A 23044-nucleotide genomic window follows, 5' to 3' on the forward strand; every position below is an offset into this window, starting at 1 on the left:
ACTGCTCTGGCGGAGGCGCAGATGTCCAACCCTGCGCTCCCTCTGGTTTGTCTGATGAGGGATCTGATGGACAATGTGTCCTGGGCACTACCCTGATGGGGTTGCTGGGTTCCTCCAGTGCTCCGTATATTTGTGGTTTTGGGCCCCGGAGCATTGGGCCCCCCTGTCCATTTTTTGGCAATGGAGCCCGATGCCTTTCTCCACGATATCGTGGATAAACACCTGGTCCTTGTTCGTTTTTTGATAATGGAGTACCCTCTATGGTGGTTTGAGAACGGCATTCATTAGCCCAATGTCTCCCTCTATGGCATCGTGGGCAAATACCCGGTATTCTACTCCTTTGATACCTAGTTTTGTTAAACCCTCCTCCTATGGGGCAATTCCTTTTAAAATGTCCTGTTTGTCCTGGTGCTGATAACGCCAAGGTTGCGGGTTCATTCCCTGTGCAGGCCACCAAATGCCGCAGTCTGGCTGGGCACAACTCAGGAGCCACTTGTCAAAAGAAACGAACTTTATTTTTAGAACCACACACGCCAAACAAAACAGCTCCTCAGGAAAAACCTTCAGAGCCCAACTGCCACCACCGGCTTCCCACAAGCCTCTCAACCTCCCCCACTCCTCCTGCTCTTGAGGCTGATTGGCTGGGTCGCATGGGCGGAGCCAAAAAAAGTCCCGCAGTTAGCAGCTCCGTAGTCTGAAAGGGCGGGGAAACAGCTCAATGAGCATCACCGCAGAGGAGCCAATCAGCTAGAAGTTGCTGGGGCCGCTGTGAGCCAATCATCAGCTGGCAGTCTGAAAGTTTGCTGGGGCCCCTTTGGCTGTGGCTCTCAACACCAAGCTGTGCATTTGACAGTGTTTGCATTTGGATGAGAAGTTCCCAATCCTTTCTCAGTACATAAAGACATATTTTCATTAAAAAGAGGTCAGAATAACCAAGAGGACAGACAGCTAGGGGCATGACACATGCCTAAAATCCCAGAGACTCTGGAGGCTTAGGCTGGCGGATTGAAAATTTGAGATCAGTCTCAGCAATTTATCAAGACCCTGTCTCAAAATAAAAAATAAAAAGGGTTAGAGATGTAGCTCTGTGGTTAAGTGCCCCTCAGTTCAGTCCCTAGTATGAATCAATCAATCAATCAATAGCACAGACTCCAGGTTTCATTCACCTTACCTCAGCTGGTCTCTGAATCTCTTTTCCACCACTTCCATTATTTGAATCACAGGGATAATAAATGTACTTATTTCATAAGAGTGTTATGGAAACTAAATGAGTTAGTATTTTAAAGTACTTAAAGCAGTGCTTGGCATGTTAAACAAATAAATTTTCACAAGAAGGGATTAGCATCCTCTTTGGATGTATCGATTAATACTTTATACTTGAAGTTACTGTGAATTCTGGAATGCTTAACAAAATAATTCAAATTTTGTTAATCACACCAGGATCTGTACAAATTGCATGAGAGTTTATTTGTGGGAGATGTTGTTACTTTCCAGTCTGTAGATACTGTTCAGTGTGCAGATGAATCTGCAATAAATCTGAGGAGGCCTGGAGTTCATAATACACACACATCCTCCATATACTGATCCTCAATGTCTGCAAAGTAGCACCTGTAATTGGTCATAAACTGATTCGACCCTGCCCTGAATTTTTATGTGGAAGCTATACCAATATGATCTCTTCTCTCCCTCCGCAAGAAACGTGGTCCGAGATGAGCCTATAAGAACCGAGTAAACAAAACCAACCCATACTGTAGGAGTTTGGCATCCTGGAAACTTAACATAAGAAATTATTGACTAGGATACTGGTAGGATAATGCTCAGAATGCAATTAGAATTAAATAAGTTTGTATTTAATTTATTCCATTGCCTGAGAATTGACTGCATTTAATAGTGGAGTTAGCTCAGAGCAGAAGCGGGGGATGGTCAGCAAACAAAAGGTGTCTATGGGTCTTTTGCACTGTTTAGGGGAGAAGGCACCTGACCTATGAACCCAAACATTCCATCTCCTTAACACAAATATCCATGCACTGTGAAGATACATGGACTAATTACTGCATCATTAATTTTTTAAACTGTCTTCATTTATTCTCATTCGAGTTCATTAGACAACAGGCTAGTGATAACTGGCTTTTCCCATATAGGTTTGTCTAAGAGAAAAATGTGCTTAGTATTATTACTTTTCATTTTCATAAACTGGCATTCTGGATTATGCAGCTGTTACCATGAGCGAATTTATGCAATGAGTCCCTTAGGGAATTGTCAATTATAGGTGCTCAGAAGGAGTCAGCATCTAAATGAAAGATGATAGGGTGAAACTTGTGTCTGTAGGTGGCATCTTCATCTTGTCTTTTATAACAGCAGAAACCCTAACTCTCAATAGAGTTGTAACTCTGAGTTTTCCTGGTAGGGAAAGTTCCCTACTTCATTGATCTCCCCAGGAAAAGTGTGCTAAGGTATATTTTTAGCTTTGACACCCAGTTCTGGTTTTAAATCGGTGCTGTATCAATTATTTACAGTTTTAATTAACTGCCACTCACATACTATATTGACTCATTCAGTTCAACAATCATCCATCAATGATCAAAACATTTTGTTGGGAGAGGTATGGGTACAGAGTTGAATTATAAAAATCACAGAAGTGACAGGGCCAGTTGTGCATGCCTATGATCCCAGTGACTCCTAAGGATTGTAAATTAGAGGACAGCCTCAGCAATTTAGTGAGACCCTGTCTCTAAAATTAAAAATGGGTGTTGGGGCTGAGGATGTAGCTCAGTGGTAGAGTGTTCCTGGGTGGTTCCATTCCCAGGAATGAATACACACACACACACACACACACATACCTGTTGAAGCAAACTTAGTGCCCATTGTCAGATATATGGATAAGCAAAATATGGAGTGTGTGTATGTGTGTGTGTGTGTGTGTGCATGCGCGTGCATGCATACACCCACAATAGAATATTATTCAAACTTAAAAAGTAAGGATATTCTGACACATGCTGAAACACAGATGAACCTCGAGAGCATTATGCTAACTGATATAAACCAGCGAGAAAAAGATAAATACTGTGATTCCACTCATACACAGTTCTTAGAGTATTCAAACTCATAGAGTAGTGGCTAGGGGCTGTAAGGAGGTTAGATAGGGGGAGCTGGTGTTTCATGAGTATAGAATTTCAATTTTACAAATGAAAAGAGTTTTGGGGATGGATGGTTGCTTAACAGTAGGAATGTCTTTAATACCCAGTTAGCACTATATTTACAATGGTTAACGACGGTAAATTTTATGCCACCTGGGTTTTCCTGGGGGGTGGGGGGGACATGGTTCCTGTTCTAAGGTGCCTACCGCAGCCTCCCAGTGGGGCCCAACAGGAGGGTTGGAATAACACGATGAGTTACAGACTGAAGAGAGGTGAATACGGAGGAGACACATCTCATATGAAGAAACTGACGCAAAAGGTAAACAATTAAGTAATTCCCTAAGATGCTTAAAACCTGTTGATCAGAAACGTCTTATTGCTGCTGGAAAAACTGAAGTCCCAGGAGAACCAGCCCACGCTGTCTCCTGGTTTTGGTCCAGCAATTACTCCCAGAATTTAGATCCAAGAAGCCCTCCCTAAACCAGCAGATGGCGCCGGCGCCCGCAGTGCACCTCCAGAAGCACAGAGGGCGCTCTGGCCTGGCCTCTCTACCCCTCGCCTCGGCGATCCTTTTTTCCGCTTTCCCAGCCTGCCTCTCGCGGCGCCAGCGTATACTGCGCATGCTTCCATTACTGGCCCGCTGGAACATGGCGGCTTCTTTGAGTGGGGAGAAGGAGAAAGAAAGGCTGGCGGGTGGCTCGGTATCGTCTGGCGGTAACAGCACGAGGGAGCGGCTGTTGTCTGCTCTTGAAGACCTGGAGGTCCTTTCGAGGTAATGTTCCGGCCTGAGAGCCCAGATAGAGCAGGTTCCGGGTGTTTTGCGTTGGTCCCTGGGAGTCAGTTGGGCGGGTCGAGCTCAGGAATCTACGGTGCACAAGTGTCCTATGTGGGGGTCTCCATTCTTCCTGAACTCTTGAACACCATTTCCGCCCCCGCTAGAGGACATTTTAGTAATTGTAGTTACAATGGAACGCTAAGAACCGTGGAGGATGTTAAGAAATCGCTGAGTCTGAGCCCCTTCGTCCACATTCACCCAGCAGTGAAGAAATGCCTCGTAGGTACCTAGCGCTGGGAGACTGCAGAGAGGGAGGCTGGAGGCCGCAGTGGAGGTGCTCAGTGTCTAGAAGGAGACAGATGTGTAAACAAGGACGGGCACAGGGGCTGTTTTTAGAAGAAAGGTGAGCACAGGGACCGGGTACCTGTTCCGGCCGTGGTCAGGGCAGACTTCCTGGAAAGGGCTGCTTGGGAAGAGTTCGCCAGACCCATTAGGAGGCAGGGAGATGGCACAGCAAGTGCAGAAGCCTGGAAACATGAGTATGCGCGACGTGGTGGAATTTAAAGTTGTTTGTGTTGGCTGAAGTGTTGCCTGTGTGGCAGAGATAGGAGATAAATTGGATGTCATTGTCCATATTCATTTACCTTTCACGATAAACCTTTCAGATTGGAGGCTTTCTTAACGGCTTATGTTAACTTGGTTATTAAATTGCATTACTTCTGTTTCCAGATTTCCCCATTCATTCCTATCCCACTGTCAGGCAGGCCCCTAACAGTTTTACTTGCTTTCATACTTCTGTATTTTATTTTTCTGTAATAACCAATATTAGATTGTGTGTTTAAAAGGGCATCTCATATCACTTTCCTTCTAAAAATGATATTTGGTAGAGTACCATTGTCCAATGAGCTGAAGTGCCAATACCTTAGCCACAGATGGACTGAATTTGGTTATATGCACTGGTGGTCTGATAAGACCATAATGGAGCAGAAAAAAAATTATTACCTAACGACTTCTTAACTATCCTAACATTGTAATGCAAAACTTTACTTTTATGGTTATCATGATGCTGGTGTAAACAAATCCATTGTACTGCTGGTTATAGAAAAGGATATCACGCTTATCTACAGCTGATAACTATAGCTGATAATGAAAAGTAAAGGACATTGTTACTGTGTATGTCTTTACTGTATGTTTACATAGATTCATAATTATTTTTCCTTCTTTGCTGGATTTATAGTTTGTTGTATAGGATCCATGAGTTTCCTTATTAGCTAATCTTAAATGAATGCTCACATTTTTTCTTAGTAAAATGAAACTAGCAAGTCAGTATTTGGAGTAAGATATTTCCAGTAAATTATTCACTCCTTTGTTCTGTGTAACCTGGCTATCTTTGGAACAACTAATTGAAGCTTTGTTTAGTTCATATTGTTGTTTTTGTAAGTTATTAAAATTTACATTCTGTAAATGTCACCTAGTCTCCTGCTTTTCTAAATAGGACTGGTGCTCATACGAAAAATTCAGTATGCTCAGCTTAACCAATGCTTTTAGAATGATATTTTAGTTTCAGTTTCTGAGATACCTTGGAGAAGTAGCCACATAGTTCTGATATAAATTTGTGTTTCATTGAATTCCAAACAACTAATTATTAATTGGAAAGTACTGTTTCTCATGTATGAGCCAGTTTTTCCAGTTTGAATTGTGTACAGTGTTCTACTTGAAATACTATTAATCCTTTTTTTCTGGAAGAATTCTCACCTGAAGTTAAATTTAATACTTGTTGGCTTCTAAAATCTTTGCTGAGGAATTTTGGTAGTGTAGTTGAGTGTGAAATTAGTCAACTTAAACTGTTCTTTACTTTTTTGTTATTGTTGTTCATTTTGACCAGCCATATAGTATGGATGGATGGTGGGGGTCAGTTTTTCTGTAACTATAATCTCTGTGAAGTGACACCCTATTTAGAAGGTAGCTGCTGCTGTTTGTTTTGGGTACGTCTTATTAAAAATTTTTCCCTTTGAATAGTCATTGAACTATACTTCTTTTTACTTTAAAGCCCAGTAAGTTCATTTCTTGCTAAGCTTTAATTGATGTAGCATAATTTTTTAAAATAACCTGTGTGTGTGTGTTTTGTATTCACCAAGTTCAGTTTTTTCCTGAGCCTATCCATCAAGAGTAATGGTCTTTTTTTTTTCTTATTTTTATTTTATTTTTTTAGTTATAGGTGGACATAGTATCTTTATTTTGTTTATTTTTATGTGGTGCTGAGGATCAAACCCAGTGCTTCACATGTGCAAGGCAAGTGCTCTGCCACTGAGCTATAATCCCAGCCCCAGGTTAATGGTCTTTATATGTTGGACAACTCTGTAGTCAGCCTTGAGATCTTGTCTTTGTGTTGACTGCTAGGTTGGGTTTCTGAAATGTGTTTTTCTGATGCTTTCAGATTCTGTGGGTTTGCGTATACTTGATATTCATGTACTCTTCACTTGAGATAGCATAATTAATCAGTTATGTTAAATTTTAGTCTAAATTTAGATTTGACCAACTTATAGCTTTTCATATTTGTTTTCTTTCTTCTTTTTTTTTTTGCTTCATTGCGAGTATAGCATTTCCTGTTTGATAAGATGTATTTACCTACAGAAGTAGTAAATAATTTAAAATTTTTCTCAAAAACCTATTTCTGAAACTTTCTTCTTCAACTCTCCAGCTGTACATGATCAGCTGAGGTGCCGAGTTTTCTTTTGCTTTCTTTGAAAGAAACTGTAGTTCTGTTGTTCTTCTCCAGAGGTGCCAGAAAGACTGGTTTCTCTTTAATTTATAGTCTTCCTCACTGTATTGATTGACAGATTGGTTTCTTCTTTCTTCAGGTATTCTGCAATCTGTAATAATAACCATAATCTTGTAGTTATTTTTTCTTTGATTTTTGGATGACTTATCTGCTACCGTATTTGTTCATCCCTAAAGAATGACGGTGGATAAGTGAAAATTTACTTCTTAGGATCCTGAAGATGGTTGGAGGTTGGTGGTGGTAGTGGAAGAGATGTCACTTACTGGTTTGCCATCCCTGGGTCATTAGAACTTCTCTACAGAAGTTTAACCTGTATGTACCTGAGAACTCACTGTCCTGTAGAAACCATGTTGATAGGAGTCCTGAGTTTTTCACACCAGGCTCTTAATTATTTACTTATAATTTACTTGAAGTGTAGTGCCACCAGTAAAATAGGCTTTAACTTGTATGTTAATTATAGTCTCTGGGGGAAGGTTTCTGGATTCTAATTTGTTATGCCAGGAATAGACCTTCTTCCTCTGTGTCAGGGCAGGGCTCTTACCTTCACACCTATAACCAGAGAATGGGCAGGGAAGTTCCTTCAGCTTCTTTTCATAATTAAGGAGGACAGAAGTTTTTTCTTTGTCCTAGGGACTGCTATGGAACAGCACTAAATCTTAGCTCCCCCCCCCCCCCGCACTCCTGTGCCTAAGGTGAGCCCTTGGAAGACTTTCTATAAATGTTTACTCCCAGATTTGCAAGAAAAACAGGAAAAGACTTATTCTCCATTTCCCATCACACTCTCCCTTCCCTAATTACCACTACCATACCTGAAATCGCCTCTTATGAGGTTATCATCTATTACTCATCTCTGGGGTCCAGCAAAAGGTTGATATAATTCTTCATGTAATGTCACTCTAATTTATCAGCAAGTTCTGTCAGCTCTGCCTTCCAAGTATATCCTAATCTGTGTTCCCCGTTTTTATTACTAAATCCTAAAGGTTACACTCTAGTCAAAACTAGTATCATCTTTGCCTGCAGTACCTAACTTGCTTCCCATCCTGGCCCTATTATGGTCAATTCTGTGGTTGTTTAAAAATGTAAACCAGGTCACAGGTTTCCTTGTTTAAAATGATCCAGTGTCTTTTTGCATTCAGTGTGAAACACTAGTCATGTACCAGTACTATGACTATAAAGTCCTACAAACCTACCTTTTTCACTTAGTATCCCTCTCCTCAGTGTTCAGAGGATCTTTGGGCTACTGAATTAGCTGTGTCTTCTGTTCAGTATTCTTTCCTCCCAGAGTTCAAGGCTGGCTCCTGTCATTTAATTCATATCTTGCCTCAAAAAAAAAAAAAAAAAATTCTCTTAGAGAGGCCTTCCCTGACCATTCAGTTTAAGTGTCCAACTCACCTTGCAGACAGTCTTTAAAGTAACACACTGCTTTATTTTCTATTCAACTTTTATCATTCTGGTTTATTTCTATCTTCTGTATTAGAATTTAAGTACTATTGTTCATTTTTATAACCTAAGCATCAAGCAAATGCTTGGCACATAAATATTTAATGAATGAGTAGATGAATGAATGAAGACTTTGCATTTCCATGTCCACCTTTTTTCACTCATTAATTAATTCATACACAATGATATGGGGAAGTAGTAGTGGAGAGGATTCAGTTTACTTGGCACCAGTCAGAAAAATGGTATGAAGCTAGCAGGAAAGGAAGGCAGGTAAAAATACTGTGGCAGCTAAGGAGAAGGTTCAAACACTAGGTCTAACCAGAGCAGTGTCAGGTAGGTAGCCATGAAGCTGTCCTCTCTCACATAATTTTGAAAACTCCCAAATATCAGAAAGTTTGAAAGTAATACAAAATATCACCTGTTATATTTTTCCTAATTTCATACTAATTTTCATATAGGAAAATTGGCATATCTATTAAGATGGAGTTTTTTAAAGATTTTTTTTTTAGTTGTCAGTGGACCTTTATTTTATTTATTTATATGTGGTGCTGAAAAATCGAACCAAGTGCCTCACACATGCTAGGCAAGGCTCTACCACTGAGAGTTTTGTTATATGTAAGCATCCTTCTTACCTCGTGGATGTTTAGCTAGTAAATTCAATTAAAGTGGAGAATCATTAAAAAATGATTCATGCATTCCTTAATTGCTTTGTTTTACTTTAAAACAAAACTTATGTTTCATTGCTTATCTTTCATATAAGACAGGAGTCAGAAAGCTCTTTGGTAAAGGGTCAGATAGTAAGTATTTATGCTTTTTCAGGCCATATGGTCCATCCTGCAGACTACTCAGCTCTGCCCTTGTAGAGGGACAACAATCATGCACATACATAACTCACTAGGCATAACTGTCTTCCAAGAAAACATTGTTTACAAAAACTGCAGCTTGCTCAATTTGGCTTGCAGACCTCTGATGTAGGTGTTTTCCACTCATAATGCATTGTCCACATTTTCTACTTGGTTTTCTTTGAAGGGAAATGAGAATTTAGCCTTTCATCAGGCAGACTTTCCTTGAGCTTTTCTGACTTTTCCCTGGTTCTTCACAGTTGTGCTTTGCAAACCTCTGTTGAATCTTTATAAGCATTCAGCTTCGGTTTAATGGAAAGGCTTCTTTCTATTCATAGTCGTATTTTATTGGCATTTATATAATGGATATATATAACTGTGGCAATAAGTAAAACTTGTATAAATAAGTTAACACACACAACCAAATCTTGGTGAGAGTGCAGTGCGACTGGTTAGACATAGTCACTACAGGGCAGCAGCCATGGGTGTCCAGCATGCTGTGAGTACAGTGAACCAACTTGGTTGGCTTGAGAGCAGTTAAGGAAATTTCTATTGTATTTACGTTGCCAATTTTTAATTTTTTTTTGGTTTTTGTTTTAGGGAACTTATAGAAATGCTGGCTATTTCAAGAAACCAAAAATTGTTACAGTCTGGAGAGGAAAACCAAGTAGGTGGTTTCTTTCTTAATTAAGTGTGTGTGTGTGTGTGTGTGAGAGAGAGAGAGAGAGAGAGAGAGAGAGAGAGAGAGAGAATTTCTGTTTCCTATCTTTGGTTACTTTGTGTGGGAACAGAAGGTTTTTCTTGAAACCTTTAATATTTCCTTTATATCACATAAGTTTAATTGTGCTTAAAAATATTTTATTATTTACCCTTATAATTCTAGTTATAGATTTTTATTTTGTCTTTTGAATTAGCCAACAAAGATTTGTTAAATAGAAATTTAAATAATTTGTTAAATCAAAAGGAATGTTCTCATAAACTTAGCTCTTTATTGTATGCATGATTCCCTTTAAGGCAACTTGAAAATGAATGGAAATACAAGCGCATACAACTGTAAATACAGGTTATTTTGTGAGTGTTGAATTTACAGGTAGTTTTTATTATTTTTTTAATACTTTCTAGTTTTCTTTAGTGCAAAGATTTTTTTTCTGATTCTGAAATGTTTTAGGAGGTTTAAAGGAATAATAAATTTTATGTTTTCCCCACAGTCATTTTAAACAGAAAATGAATGGGGAAGATTAACCTTCTTTAAAAAGAGGTAAAAATATAAGAGGAGACAGTATAATAGACTGTATAATAGACTTCCCCATCATCTGCCTCATGATTATCTTAGTTTTATCTTTCAGCATGCTTTGAGGGCAGAGAAATTTGATGACTCAATAGAGTAGTGTTAGAGAACCTGTTTTCTTTGAGGGGAGAGGAAATTCAAATAAGGCCACAAGTGAGAGAACCTTAGGGATGTAGTATTATGGTTTTTGTTTTGTTTTTAGAAAAAGAAAAGATTGAACACATTTATTGTATTAAGATACCTCATCTCAAATAGTCTTTTAATAAATACCTATGAGTTTAAGTAGGACTTAACTTCAACCCCTGTGTGCAGAAAATGAAATCTAAGTCCTGACTTTATTTCCTAGGCACTTATTAAATGCTTGCTATGAATCAGGCACACAGAGATTGTTCAGAATGCAATCAAAATAGAACTAAGACCTGTATAATCAGCACTAACCTTCTTAAAGTTTTTAAGGAGTAGCAATTCTGCCAATTGTTTTCTTGTACTTAGTACTATGGATTCCTGTGTTATTTCATTGAAACTTGTAAATGTTAGTGAGGCATATACCCATTTGAGAGTTTTCTAGCCACTGTTTTATTTGAATTTTTATAATTTCATATAGAATCTTAGAGTTAGAAAGGATCTTAATGATCTTCAGTTTAACCTCCTGCAAGATTGAGCTCCAGGGTGAACAAATGAACTAGTGGTTATAGGAAGTGGAACTAGAACCTGGGTTTTCTGACTTCAGTTGAATAAATTTTCCCTGCTGAGCAAACTGAAGAGAGAATGTTTTTCTCTAGTAGCATACAAATTAGGTCAAACTGTAAACTTCTTGAAAGTTGTCATGGAACTAATAATGTGTACTATTTGCTTTGATAGAAATGGAAACTTAGCTTTCACCTCCTGTGACTTGGGAAAAAATGGGAATTATTGGTCTACTAGATACTATAGTTTTTTTTTTTTTTTTTTTTTTACCCCAGAAAAAGCTTTAAGTTGTTATTTAAAATATTCTTAATACATGGATAGAAGTTGAAGCTTAATTTTCTGTCTTTTATTGGTAGAGGTTCTTTAAAATGAGAGGAATTTGATGTCAAAAGTAACTTGAAAAAGCATGCCTGCAGATATTAGTCTTCAGTGAATTTTTAAAAATAGTTTAAAAATTGATTTTGGATATTTATTTATTTATTTATTGGGGGGTGGTTGTAGATGGATAGCATGCCTTTATTTTATTTGTTTATTTTTATGTGGTACTGAGGATTGAACCCAGTGCCTCACATGTGTAAGGCAAGCACTCTGCCACTGAGCTACAGCTCCAACCCTGATTTTGGATTTTTGATAGCCATTTCCTTTCTGAGGTTTTATTAAATAAAGTGAGACTTGCATCTTAATTCTGTAATAGGTAGTGATGGCAGTAACTAGCCTTTGCCAAGCTCTCTGTGTACTTAACAGAGACCCTTTATATCATGAGTCCTCAAATAACTTATGTGATAGGTACTACTAGTTTATCCCTTTTTCTAAGCGGGGTAAGTCTGAGGAGGTAAAGTCTCTCGGGCTTGGAGAAATTGGTGACTTTTCCTAAGTCACACTTGCTAGCAAATGAGAGACTAGAAATTGAACCCCAGACTTTCTGTTTTATGCATTTTATCCTTCATAGCCTTTTGCCATATCCATTTAGCACCTATTTATGCACATATTTACTGTACTTTGAAATTACTCTTTTTCAGGCCATCTTTATCCTAAGCAGTTATTTTTTTTCTAATATATATTCATACAAAGTATAATTATAAGACTAAGTTCTTGGTGCCACCTAAAATCATCTCAAATACCAAATAATGGGAGAACTTCATTACATTGTATTTTTAAAATATTTTTTTAATTGTAGATGGATACAGTATCTTTATTTATTTATTTTTATGTGGTGCTGAGGATCAAACCCAGTGCCTCATGCAAGCAAGGCAAGTTTTCTACCACTGAGCCACAACCCCAGCCCATCATTACGTTGTATTTTAAAGAATAAACTTAAAAATTTTTTTCTTCTCTGGGAAATAAATAAACCTGCTTAGTTTGGCATATTGCTAGTTCTGAAAGACTAGTTTTGTTTTGCGTGAAAGAAGAACAGAAAAAGTAGAAAATCTTGATATTAAATCTGCTTCCCAAAATAATCATTGGTAGGCTATTTTTATTATTAACATACTGTTTTAGAGATGTTAAAATTTTATAGTCTGGCTAATTCAGGAATGGATTCTTTGTCTCAATGAAATGTAGCCTTTCAATTTTCTATTGTCTGATTCAGTCAACTATTACATGACAGGTCCTGGAATTATTAATTCACCGGGATGGGGAATTTCAAGAACTAATGAAATTGGCACTTAATCAGGGGAAAATCCATCATGAAATGCAAGTTTTAGAAAAAGAAGTAGAAAAGAGAGACAGTGATATTCAGCAACTACAGAAACAACTAAAGGAAGCAGAACAAATACTGGTAAGTTGGCAGTTGGTTCTTAAAGAGAAAGGGATGTTATTAATTTATTTCTGAAAAATAGCTCTATTGTAAGTATTCTGAAGAGCAAAAACCTTGACTTTCGAAGTCTGAAAGTGACATTCTGTGAAAAACTTTGACTTTCAAAGTCTGAAAGTGACATTCTGTGAGTAAAGGCCATTATCATTTCCTTTTATACTTTCTATTTTCAGATAGTCTGAAAATTAGTAGTAAAATTGTTACTTTCTAACTACATTTTCATGATTTAAAGATTTCATAATATTGAATTGTAGAAATGAGAAGTTTTACTTTTATCCTGGTCTAATGTAAGTTTTAATTGTTAACAGGCTAAATCTGCAGTTTTTAAAATATTTCAAAATCAGTAAAAATATGTACTATTTTCATAAATTGATTAAAATTTACATTAATTGATTTGGTCTTCTATCTTAAACCAGGTGGGATTTAGATAATCTGTGAAAGATGTTTAATCTTTCCTTTGCTGTTCTTGGCTACTATTTTGAAGAGGCAATTTATTTGATGCTATTATAATTTATATATATTTTTTAGTTGTTGATGGATTTTTACATTATTTATTTATATGTGGTGCTGAGAATCAAACCCAATGCCTCACACATGCTAGGCAAGTGCTCTACCACTGGGCCACAACCTCAGACCTTATTTACTATTATTGGCTCAGTTTGTTCACTAAATACTAACTAATGAATTGTAATTTTATGGTAATACAGAAACAGCTGAGTTTGATTTTCATATGGACCAGTCATTGCTGGCATTCTTATCACCGTTGAACCCCTTCAAAAATGTGCCAAAACAGATTCCAGTATATAGTCTGAGCAGTTCAGGGATAACTTAACCACCCCTACTGAAGAAACACTCTCATGCTTTTTAAAAAATATGTCTATAATGAAATATGTTTTTCTTATGAAAGTAATATTTGTCTATCAAAAGAAATTATAAAAGTACAGAAAACTGGAAAGAAAGAAAAATTACCTTTAATCCCACAGCTTGTATAATGCCACCATTCACAGTTTGGCCTATTTCCTTTGAGTTTCAGTTGTATTTGGTATTTTACCTTATTGTAATTAGCAGGGTGCTGACAGACTTTCAAGTACTTTTTCTTGCAACTTGAATGTTCATTTTCCATATAATTATATCCTTTTTGTTTAGTTTTTAAGTTTGTGTTATAACAAATGTTTTGACGAATATCCTTGCAGATAAAGGTTTTTCAGAATTTGGATTATATTCTTTTATTATTTTTTTAACATGCTAGGATTGAACTCAGGGGTGCTCTACTCCCAGCCCTTTTTATTTTGAGACAGAGTCTCACTGAATGCTAAGGCTGGCCTCTAACTTGGGATCCTCATGCCTCAGCCTCCCAAGTTGCTGGGATTTATAGGCACACCCCACCATTCCTACCTTGGATTTAATTCTTTTGATTAGATTTCTGAAAATGATTATTTATGTGCACTAGTACCATGAGAATGGATTTTTTTGGTTAGATAATAGCAAATCATATTGAGTACTTAGGTATTAGTCCCCATTCTTTACATTTTATATGCATTATCTCAATCTTCGTAACAATTTATATAAAGTCGGTGCCAGTATTCAAATGAAGAAAGACAGGAAATGAGTAATTTGCCTAATGAGGCTAAAAAAGGAGAAGGGAATTAAACCTAGATCTCTCTGACTTCATACTTTTTAAAATACCTTTATTTTATTTATTTATTTTTATGTGGTGCTGAGGATCGAACCTAGGGCCTTGCACGTGCTAGGCGAGCGCTCTACTGCTGAGCCACAATCCCAGCCCCTGACTTCATGACTTTTAACTACTGTGTTTGTAGCTGAGGATATGCATATATTAGCTTAATTTTATTTTGTCTGTGGGTGTACCTTGGGTGATGAGGTGTTGCTTTTGTGATGACAGTCATTAAATATTGAGGTGATGTATAAATGAGTAAGAAAATCAATCTAAGAATGTTGTTTGTAAACTAGAAAAACTTAACATCTATCCTTCAATTAGATGCAAGAATAGGAATTCTGTGTGTGTGTGTGTGTGTGTGTGTGTGTGTGTGTGTGTTGCTGGGGATCCAACCCAGGGCCTTGTGCATGAAAGGCAAGCACTCTACCAACTGAGCTATATCCCCAGCCCCAAGAATAAGAAATTTTTAAATGCATGATCTGTCTCTCTTTGGCAGAGATGATAAATGACAAAACAAATTAGCAAATCATTCAGTTTACACCTTATTTCTAACAACTATTTGTGTATGGCGGGCTGGTTCATGAATATAATATTTCTTATAGTAAATAGAACTACCGTAAATGATATCAAGTGGTGTTTCAGAATATGAAGAATAAATTTTGGGGATTTTCAAATTTAGCAGATTTTTCCAGTGAATATAAGTGATCTTGTGAATTAAGCCCAAAACTATGCCTGACAAAGGTGAAAATAAATCATACTTCTTTTAATGTTGTTTAAATTAGGCAACAGCTGTTTACCAAGCAAAAGAGAAACTCAAGTCAATAGAAAAAGCAAGAAAAGGTTAGTACCATGGGAAGACTGGATGACCTGAGAAACCCGAGTTCTTGTTTCAAGAAGCTGATGAGAATATTACTGGTAATCATTTGCTGCTGTTGAAAAGATTCCCAATAAGTTTTCATTTTAAAGTGTGTGATGTTCTACCACTGTAGGAGGCATCCTTAGGGAGGTAGAAGTATCACATCAGATGATAAGAAAAAATAATAGAAGGCAATTTATGGCTGTATATGCAGATGTACAATAAATGGTGTATAAAATTGTTGAGAGAAGGAAATGAGAAGTGGGATTTGAATTGGATCTTGGAGCGCAGGATAGAGAGAATGAAAGAGAATGTCCATTGGACAATTTATATTGGGATATTTTGAAGTCAGAGCTAGCAACAGCTTTGAGATGTAAGCCATATTTAGTGATGTAGGGGCCCAGAGAGCCTTCCTGCCCTGGTCTCCCACTTTGTTCTCCCTCTTTCTCTTTCTTTAAATATTGAAGCAGGAGGATCTCAAATTCAAAGCCCTCCTCAGTAAAAGTGAGGCACTAAGCAACCCTAAATACAAAATAGGGCTGGGGATGTGGCTCAGTGGTCGATTGCCCCTGAGTTTGATCCCCAGTACCCCTCCAAAAAAGTCAAATTACTTGCCTTTCGTGACTTGTAAACTTGATTTACATTTAATCACCTCAGATTTATTGTCTGATTTTCTTTCCTCTTTCCTATTTCTTTGGGAACTAACTTTCTGACAGTTACATATGAAAAAAATAGCTAATATACTATGAGAGATGGGCCAGGCTTCTCTAGTAGGAAACAAATCTCCAAAACAGGTGATTGAGGCTAAGTTTCTGAAATCTAGTCTATAGTTTTGAGTTATTTTTAGTCCTCAAAATTTTCATACACTTACACAGTTACTTTGTTAATGGAAACAGATCTAAAGTTTATAGAATGAAAAGTAAGTTGCTCTAACTTCTCAGAGGTAGCTGCTGTTGATATTTGGTGTGTGTATTTCCAGATTTTTTTTTCTAGATCTGTGTATATGTATTAAAAAAATGCAGATACACACATGCACATATATTATAAAAAATTAGGTTATGCTATACATATTCAGCAACTTAACTTTTCATCTAATAAATATGTTGTATACTTTTCTCTGTGTCTGTTCAGAGCTTAGAGACATGTTAATCACAAAGAATAGTATGAACTGTCTGCTGATTTCATAGCTTGGATGACATTGGGAAATGAAACACTGTTTTCTCAATTTAATTTTTATCCACTGTTGCTTCCAGAGTAATGATATTTGATGGTAGTTAATAATTGAAATTAAATTATTGAGCATTATCATGGTTATTCTCCCAAATTTGTTTCTGTCAGTTGATTTTGCTGAATGAGTAATCTTGTTCCTTAGTTTGAGACTATGTGTAACTGTGTATTACTCAAACTAAGGAACAAGATTACTCAAGATAACATGCATATGTATGTGCATATGTCTGTAAATAAAATTTGGGAAGGCAGCTGGCTAAGATTATTCTATTTTCAGATATTTTAAGTATGATATGTGACTATTGTACATGTATTTCTAAACTTGTATGTTTATTAGACTAAATGGTCACATTGTCCCCTTCACCCTCAGGTGCTATCTCCTCTGAAGAAATAATTAAGTATGCACATAGGATCAGTGCAAGCAATGCCGTGTGTGCCCCACTGACCTGGGTTCCAGGTAAAAATACTTCTTCTACTAGCTGTATGTGGTTTTGAAAATTTTTAGGAGTCTGAATACAAAGGTAGATTTAAATCCAAAATGGGTTTATCCTTAAAAACATCTGCTAATGAAGATGTTTTCATATCTTTAATGTCTTATAAATAATATATGTTTTCTATATTCGGTTTTCTATAAAGCCATTTACACCAGTAACTGTATTTCTTCTCTTTAAAAAAAAAAAAAAAAGTTAGTAGCAGGGCACAGTAGCACATGCTTATAAGAAATCCCAGCGGCTTGGGAGGATGAATCAGGAGGATCTCAATTTCAAAGCCAGCCTCAGCAACCTAGCAAGGCCCTAAGCAACTTAGTGAAAGACCCTGTCTCAAAATAAAATTAAAAAGGGCTGAGGCTGGGGCTCAGTGGTTAAGTGCCCCTGGGTTCAATCTCTGGTAGTTAATAACTTAAAAAGTACAGGTTAATATGTGATGCTTCTTAAGCAATAGATTTATATGCTTATAAAACGTAGCCTGGCCAGAAGCTAATTCTTAAGAGCCATTAGGATTTCACAAAGAATCTAGTCTGAGAAACTGACAATCTCAACCCTCTTACGTGCTAAATTTAGACAAAGCGCTGAGCACCCAACAGCAAACACAACAGGCCTAGAAAGAGCTGGAATAATTAGAAACAGCAAAGAGAGTAACAAGCTGCAATTACGTTGACCATGGATAAACTATAAGAGATTTATGGTAGAGCTTCTTTGGAGGAATAAGACTGCTATTTCAACTTCTAAAATTGATGTTTTACCATGATAAAAGCATGAAGGGAAATACAATTTTGGGGGTGAGTAATCTGGAGTTGGTAAGAAACATTACTAAAAAGTTTGTCCAAATCTGGCCCTGTTTTTATCAACCCCAGACTGCCATTTAGTATGCTTTCATAATGGGAATGACATTGCTCCTGATAGTCTACTAGGTAATTATGGGAATTAATTTTTAAATGACAAGATCAAAAAGATAGAAAAAGGTTTTAATTTAGACAGCCTTTCCAATAAACATTTGAGTCCTTCCTATCTTAAAAGTATCCTGATTTCTTCTCCCTCAGAATATATATCATTTTTTTTTTTTTTTTTTTTTTTTTTACTGGAAAACCCAGTTAAGAATTGAGAACAGTATAATTTTCCTAAATTGTCATTTGGAATGTTTTCTAAAATGACTATTTTCTCATTTTGTTTCATATAGATAATGGTGTATTCTCGGGAAGATTCAGAGAAGAAACCAAAAACATGTATTTTATTATGCTTTCAATGGCAATTGATAAGATGACCTCATTCCAAAATTTAAAATGTAGCTTGAGTTTTTTATTGTGGATCAAGGAAAATTAATACTTCAATAAACATTAATTGTTTACATTAATAATTATATATATATGATTGGATTAAAAGTAGTCTTTAATTTTTAGGGGACCCACGTAGACCATACCCAACTGATTTAGAGATGAGAAGTGGATTATTGGGTCAGATGAACAATCCTTCCACTAACGGTGTGAATGGTCATTTACCAGGAGATGCCCTTGCAGCAGGCCGACTGCCAGGTAATGTTAATCAGAGGAATGTTTTCTAACAGACTAATGTTTTTCAGAGATGACAGTGATGGGCTGTTTGACTGCAAACATTTGAGATTCTAACCAACTTATTTTGATAGCTGGTTCTCTGCCAGTTTATCCTGCTCTCTGCCTATTCCATTTTAAAGACTCATTTCTACATGGAGCTTATGAAATTAGTCGTAGCTGTTTCTCTCTCTTATCTGTTAATATTCCACCACTTTCCTCGGGCATTAGACCTCTACATTTTTATTGTTATTGCTCTAAACATCATTTTTGTAGTTGTGAAATAGAATAATAAATACATATTTTGTAGATAACTTGTTTGATGTAGCAGAACATTGTAAAGTGGAAAAAATCAAAAGGAAAAATGTATTGTTTCTGATGCAGTCACTTTAAATATTTTTATTTCCTTTTTTAAATCCCTATATCTTTGCACTGTTTTAAAAAAAGTGCTATAGATACTGCTTTGTTTGCTTAACATTACATTTTAAGGATATTCTTATGTTATTAAAAATGCTTTATATGCATTATTTAGCTACCTAAAGTACAAACTGGGCAACTGTGCATATATTAATGTTAGGTACTCCTGTTCTTTCTCACTGTGATTATACTGGATTATATGCCAGTTACAATCTAGTAACTGGAGACAAACCACACCAGTTATTTGAGGAAGGAAAATTGAAAGAATTATTAACTATAGCAGGGTATTTCTAAGTTGTCAAGAGAGCTGTTTTTTTTTTTTTTTTAATAAGTACAGGAATAACAGACATGGGGAGCTGCTGCCTCACGTAGGACCAAGACACAGGACCTAAGGAAAGGACAGAGTAGGAGAGGTTTTAGTTAGTCCAGCTGTGTCATTCTGTGGCAGAGAAGTCAGATAAGGTTTTTGAGACCAGCACTTACAAGAAGGGAATTATCCACCGGGTTCCAGGGAGCCTTAACTGGGAATCCACCTATGGTATTATGGTGAAAACTACCAGGAAACCACCTTTAAGGTTGCCACTGAAAGTTGCTGAGACATGAGCACCTCTTGACCAGCCAGGCCCTGGAGAAGAAAAGGGGAGGGGGAACCCCGCCCTCTCCAGTCCCTGTTCTCTGGTTGTCTCACCAGTGCCCTCTACTGACAAAACTTGATATTGTGGCAGCTGGCAGAAGAGAAATGGTTTCAGAGTCCAGGGAAAGGTAGATTTGAAGCCAACTAGCTTACCTGTCTAGTTAATATTATAACACTCTTGTTTAACTCTTAAATTTGACTTCTTTTTCTTTAGTCTTGAGCTATACCTATTTATGTGTTCTATTCATTTTCATAAATACAATGTTTCTTGGGCCTTTCCTTATATTTCTTATACACATATTGTCAGTCAGCTGTTTTTTGATCAGAATCATTTATAATAACAGTTCTTCTAAGAAAGCATTCAATCTACATTAAATATATTATAATTTTAGTGTAGATTTTATTATTTGTTTATAATGTAGAATAATGAATGATGAACATAAGTATTTCTGCATATAATAGCATGTAATATGTATATAGATGTAGGAAGTACTTGAGTTGTAATTGTAAATCTTGCAAAAGAAAAATTATGTCAACTGTTTGAAGTCTTTTTTTTTTTTTTTTTTTTAAGAAACAGGTTCCTAGTTTCTAAAAACATAGTTTTCCTTCATCTTTTTTAATTTGATCATCGTTAATGTGACCAAATGTGTATTTTAATTTTGAGCCCTAAAAACTTCACTTCAAATTATTTGCATTAAGGGAAGAATAATTAGGAAGTGGATAAATTACAAATAGAACTGTTCTTATATGCTTCTTTCTTTCTCTAGATGTGCTTGCTCCACAGTATCCATGGCAGTCAAATGATATGTCAATGAATATGTTACCACCAAATCACAGTAATGACTTTTTGTTGGAACCTCCTGGACATAATAAAGAAAATGAAGATGATGTAGAAGTTATGTCAACTGACTCCTCAAGTAGTAGTAGTGACTCTGATTAAAACATGAGACAGCATACAGAATTGAATATTGTAGAATTCTGTTTCTTAAACACTAGCAGGGAAAGTGAATTGCTTACTTGTAAGCAGTAGCCACATAAGTATTGGCTCTGATGGAATTGTGTAGCACATTAAAATCAAAGTGGATTTTTTTTTTAAAGCCTAAACCCATGGTTTTAGTTCTAATCCACTAGAACAAATGTTTGGGATTAAACAAAATTTATTATTAAAGAAAAGATGATTCAGTAGTTCAGTGCTGCCCTACCTTGTTCTCTTCCAGTTGTGCTGGGTTTATATATAGTAGTTCCGGAAATAAGATTTGAGGCAAATAACCCATGTACATATTACTAATAGGCTTCTAGCAATTATTCAAAAGGTATTTTTTTAAAAAGCAGAGGATTACTGAATCTGCATCATATTTCATAATAAAACCACTCATTTGAAAGTAAAGTCTCTTGGCTTCTGTTGCAAGAAAAGAAGAACTTGCCTCAATTTGTACTGTTTGTAATTATTATAATTTTTGTAAATAAAGTTGCTTTTGTTTATACGTTTCCTTTTTTAATTTAAATATGTTTTCAGTGTAAGTAAGATATTGCTGTGAGTCGAATGGCATTTTATAACATTTACATAGCATTCTGGAGTGAAAATGTACATGATATAATGAATATCTGAACAAGTAATTATAGTCAATGGTAGGTTTCTCAGAGGCCCACACTTGTATTAGAAGAGATGCTTTTTAATAATTGAAAATATTTACCTTAGTCATGTCTGATTTTAAGAATAAATTGTATGAAAGATTTTAGAACAGAAAGAAACCATTCTTTCCTCTTATTCCAGATTCCCCAAAGTAATCACTCTTAACTTGTGGTTAACCTTCATATTTAAATAAGATACTTGTATAGTTATTTCCGATTTGTCAGTTTTAGTGTGTCCTTTTTCTCACTGCAAAATGTAATTAAGCTTCTGTTGTGGAACGGTTAGTAAATATAGTGAAATACAAAGGAGAAAACTGTTAGCATTTTACCTAGAGTTAGTTCAATTAATAATAGGTAATATTTTTCTTTTTAAAAATCTACATGGGGGGGCTGGGGTTGTGGCTCAGTGGTGGAGTGCTTGCCTAGCATGCGTGAGGCTCTGGGTTTGAACCTCAGCACCACATAAAAAAAATAAAGGTTTTGTGTCTATCTACAACTAAAAAATATTTTTAAAAAAATCTACATGTATACTTTTCTTTAATATGTATATTAATACTTTTCTTTTTCCTGAGATGCTGGTATATGTTTTGTTAGTAACCTGTATCTTGAATTGAGAATTCAGTATTTTCAATTTTTTATTACTTTTGATTTCTAGAAAAGAAAATAACATGTTATGGTTTGATTATGAGGTGTCCCCCAAAGCTTCTGTTAATGAAGGAATATTCAGAGGTAAAATGATTATGAGAGCTGAGACCGTTTGGATTTCAGGTTTGAAAGGACTGAATGGTAACTATAGGCAGGTGGAGCATGGCTGAAGGAGGTGAGTCACTGGGGGGTGTGCCTGGAAGAGTGCATCTTCCCTATTCCGTAAGTTGTTCTCCTATGGTATTTTGATCACAGTGACACAAAACTGACTAAAACATAGCATTTAAAGAAATCATAATTTTGCTATCTAGGATTAAGAACATGATATTGAATTTCTTTCCTTTTAGGAATATATTTTATGAATGGATAATAATTTTTTTAAAAGTCTTGCCTTGTTGGTACAGTACTAGGAATATTTTTCCATTTGGATATGTACTTTATAAATTTGCTGGCAGATACCCCATTATGTGGAATATGTCAAAATGTATCTGCTTTTTTATTACTGGGTATATATGATTTCTGTTGTAACATTTTATATATGAACTATTTTTAAAATGTAGGATACATTCAAAGGAATTTTTTTTTAAGTTTTTTTGATACTGTCTTTTCAGTTGCTGCTATAACACATTACATGTTGGCTTAAATTAACAGCACAAATTTACCTCAGAATACTTTTTTTTTTTTATTCAGAAGTTCAAAATAGGCCTCACTGGGCAATAATCAATGGATAGGGTTGCTTTCTTTCCTGCAAGCTCTGGATGTTTCTTTTTTTTTCCAGGTTTTTGAAGTTACCCTCATTCCATGACTTCTCATGCTTCATAACTGACTCTGTTCTACCTACTTACCCTTCCCCGTTTAAAGAATCCTTGCAATTATACCAGGCTGGATAATCCAGGATAATCCTTTTATCTAAAGTTAGCTGATTGTCAGCAACTTTATTCTGTTTGCTGTGTTGCTAAAGCTATGATGTTCTCTAGGTTAGCTGTATTAGATACATTTTCCACTTAACATATTTTCAGCTCACAATGGGTTTATTAGAATAAACATCATAAACCAAGGAGCATCTGTATAATAGTCTATTGATGGTTGGATGAGTAAGCAAAATGTGACACAGGCACATAATTGAATATTATTCAGCCTTACCAAA

At 36.1% G+C, this 23044-nt stretch overlaps 1 protein-coding gene across 2 annotated transcripts; it reads left to right on the forward strand.

Moving 5' to 3' along the window:
- The first annotated feature begins 3745 nt into the window (after positions 1–3745).
- Positions 3746–21104, forward strand: Med4 (mediator complex subunit 4). Of its 2 annotated transcripts, none has more exons than XM_046454287.2 (7): positions 3746–3909; positions 9577–9643; positions 12558–12728; positions 15225–15282; positions 16896–16982; positions 18423–18554; positions 20388–21104. In XM_046454287.2, the coding sequence occupies exons 1-7, from the start codon at positions 3758–3760 to the stop codon at positions 20558–20560; spliced, it is 840 nt and encodes a 279-aa protein (XP_046310243.1). In that variant the 5' UTR covers positions 3746–3757; the 3' UTR covers positions 20561–21104. The 2 variants fall into 2 exon arrangements, with proteins under 2 accessions (XP_046310243.1, XP_058438557.1); XM_058582574.1 differs by lacking the exon at positions 3746–3909 and adding an exon at positions 4062–4191.
- Positions 21105–23044: the final 1940 nt, after the last annotated feature.

Source organism: Marmota monax, unplaced genomic scaffold, assembly GCF_021218885.2.
Source record: "Marmota monax isolate L192 unplaced genomic scaffold, Marmota_monax_Labrador192_F-V1.1 WCK01_AAM20220418_F8-fsc00011, whole genome shotgun sequence".
NCBI classification, from domain to species: domain Eukaryota; kingdom Metazoa; phylum Chordata; class Mammalia; order Rodentia; family Sciuridae; genus Marmota; species Marmota monax.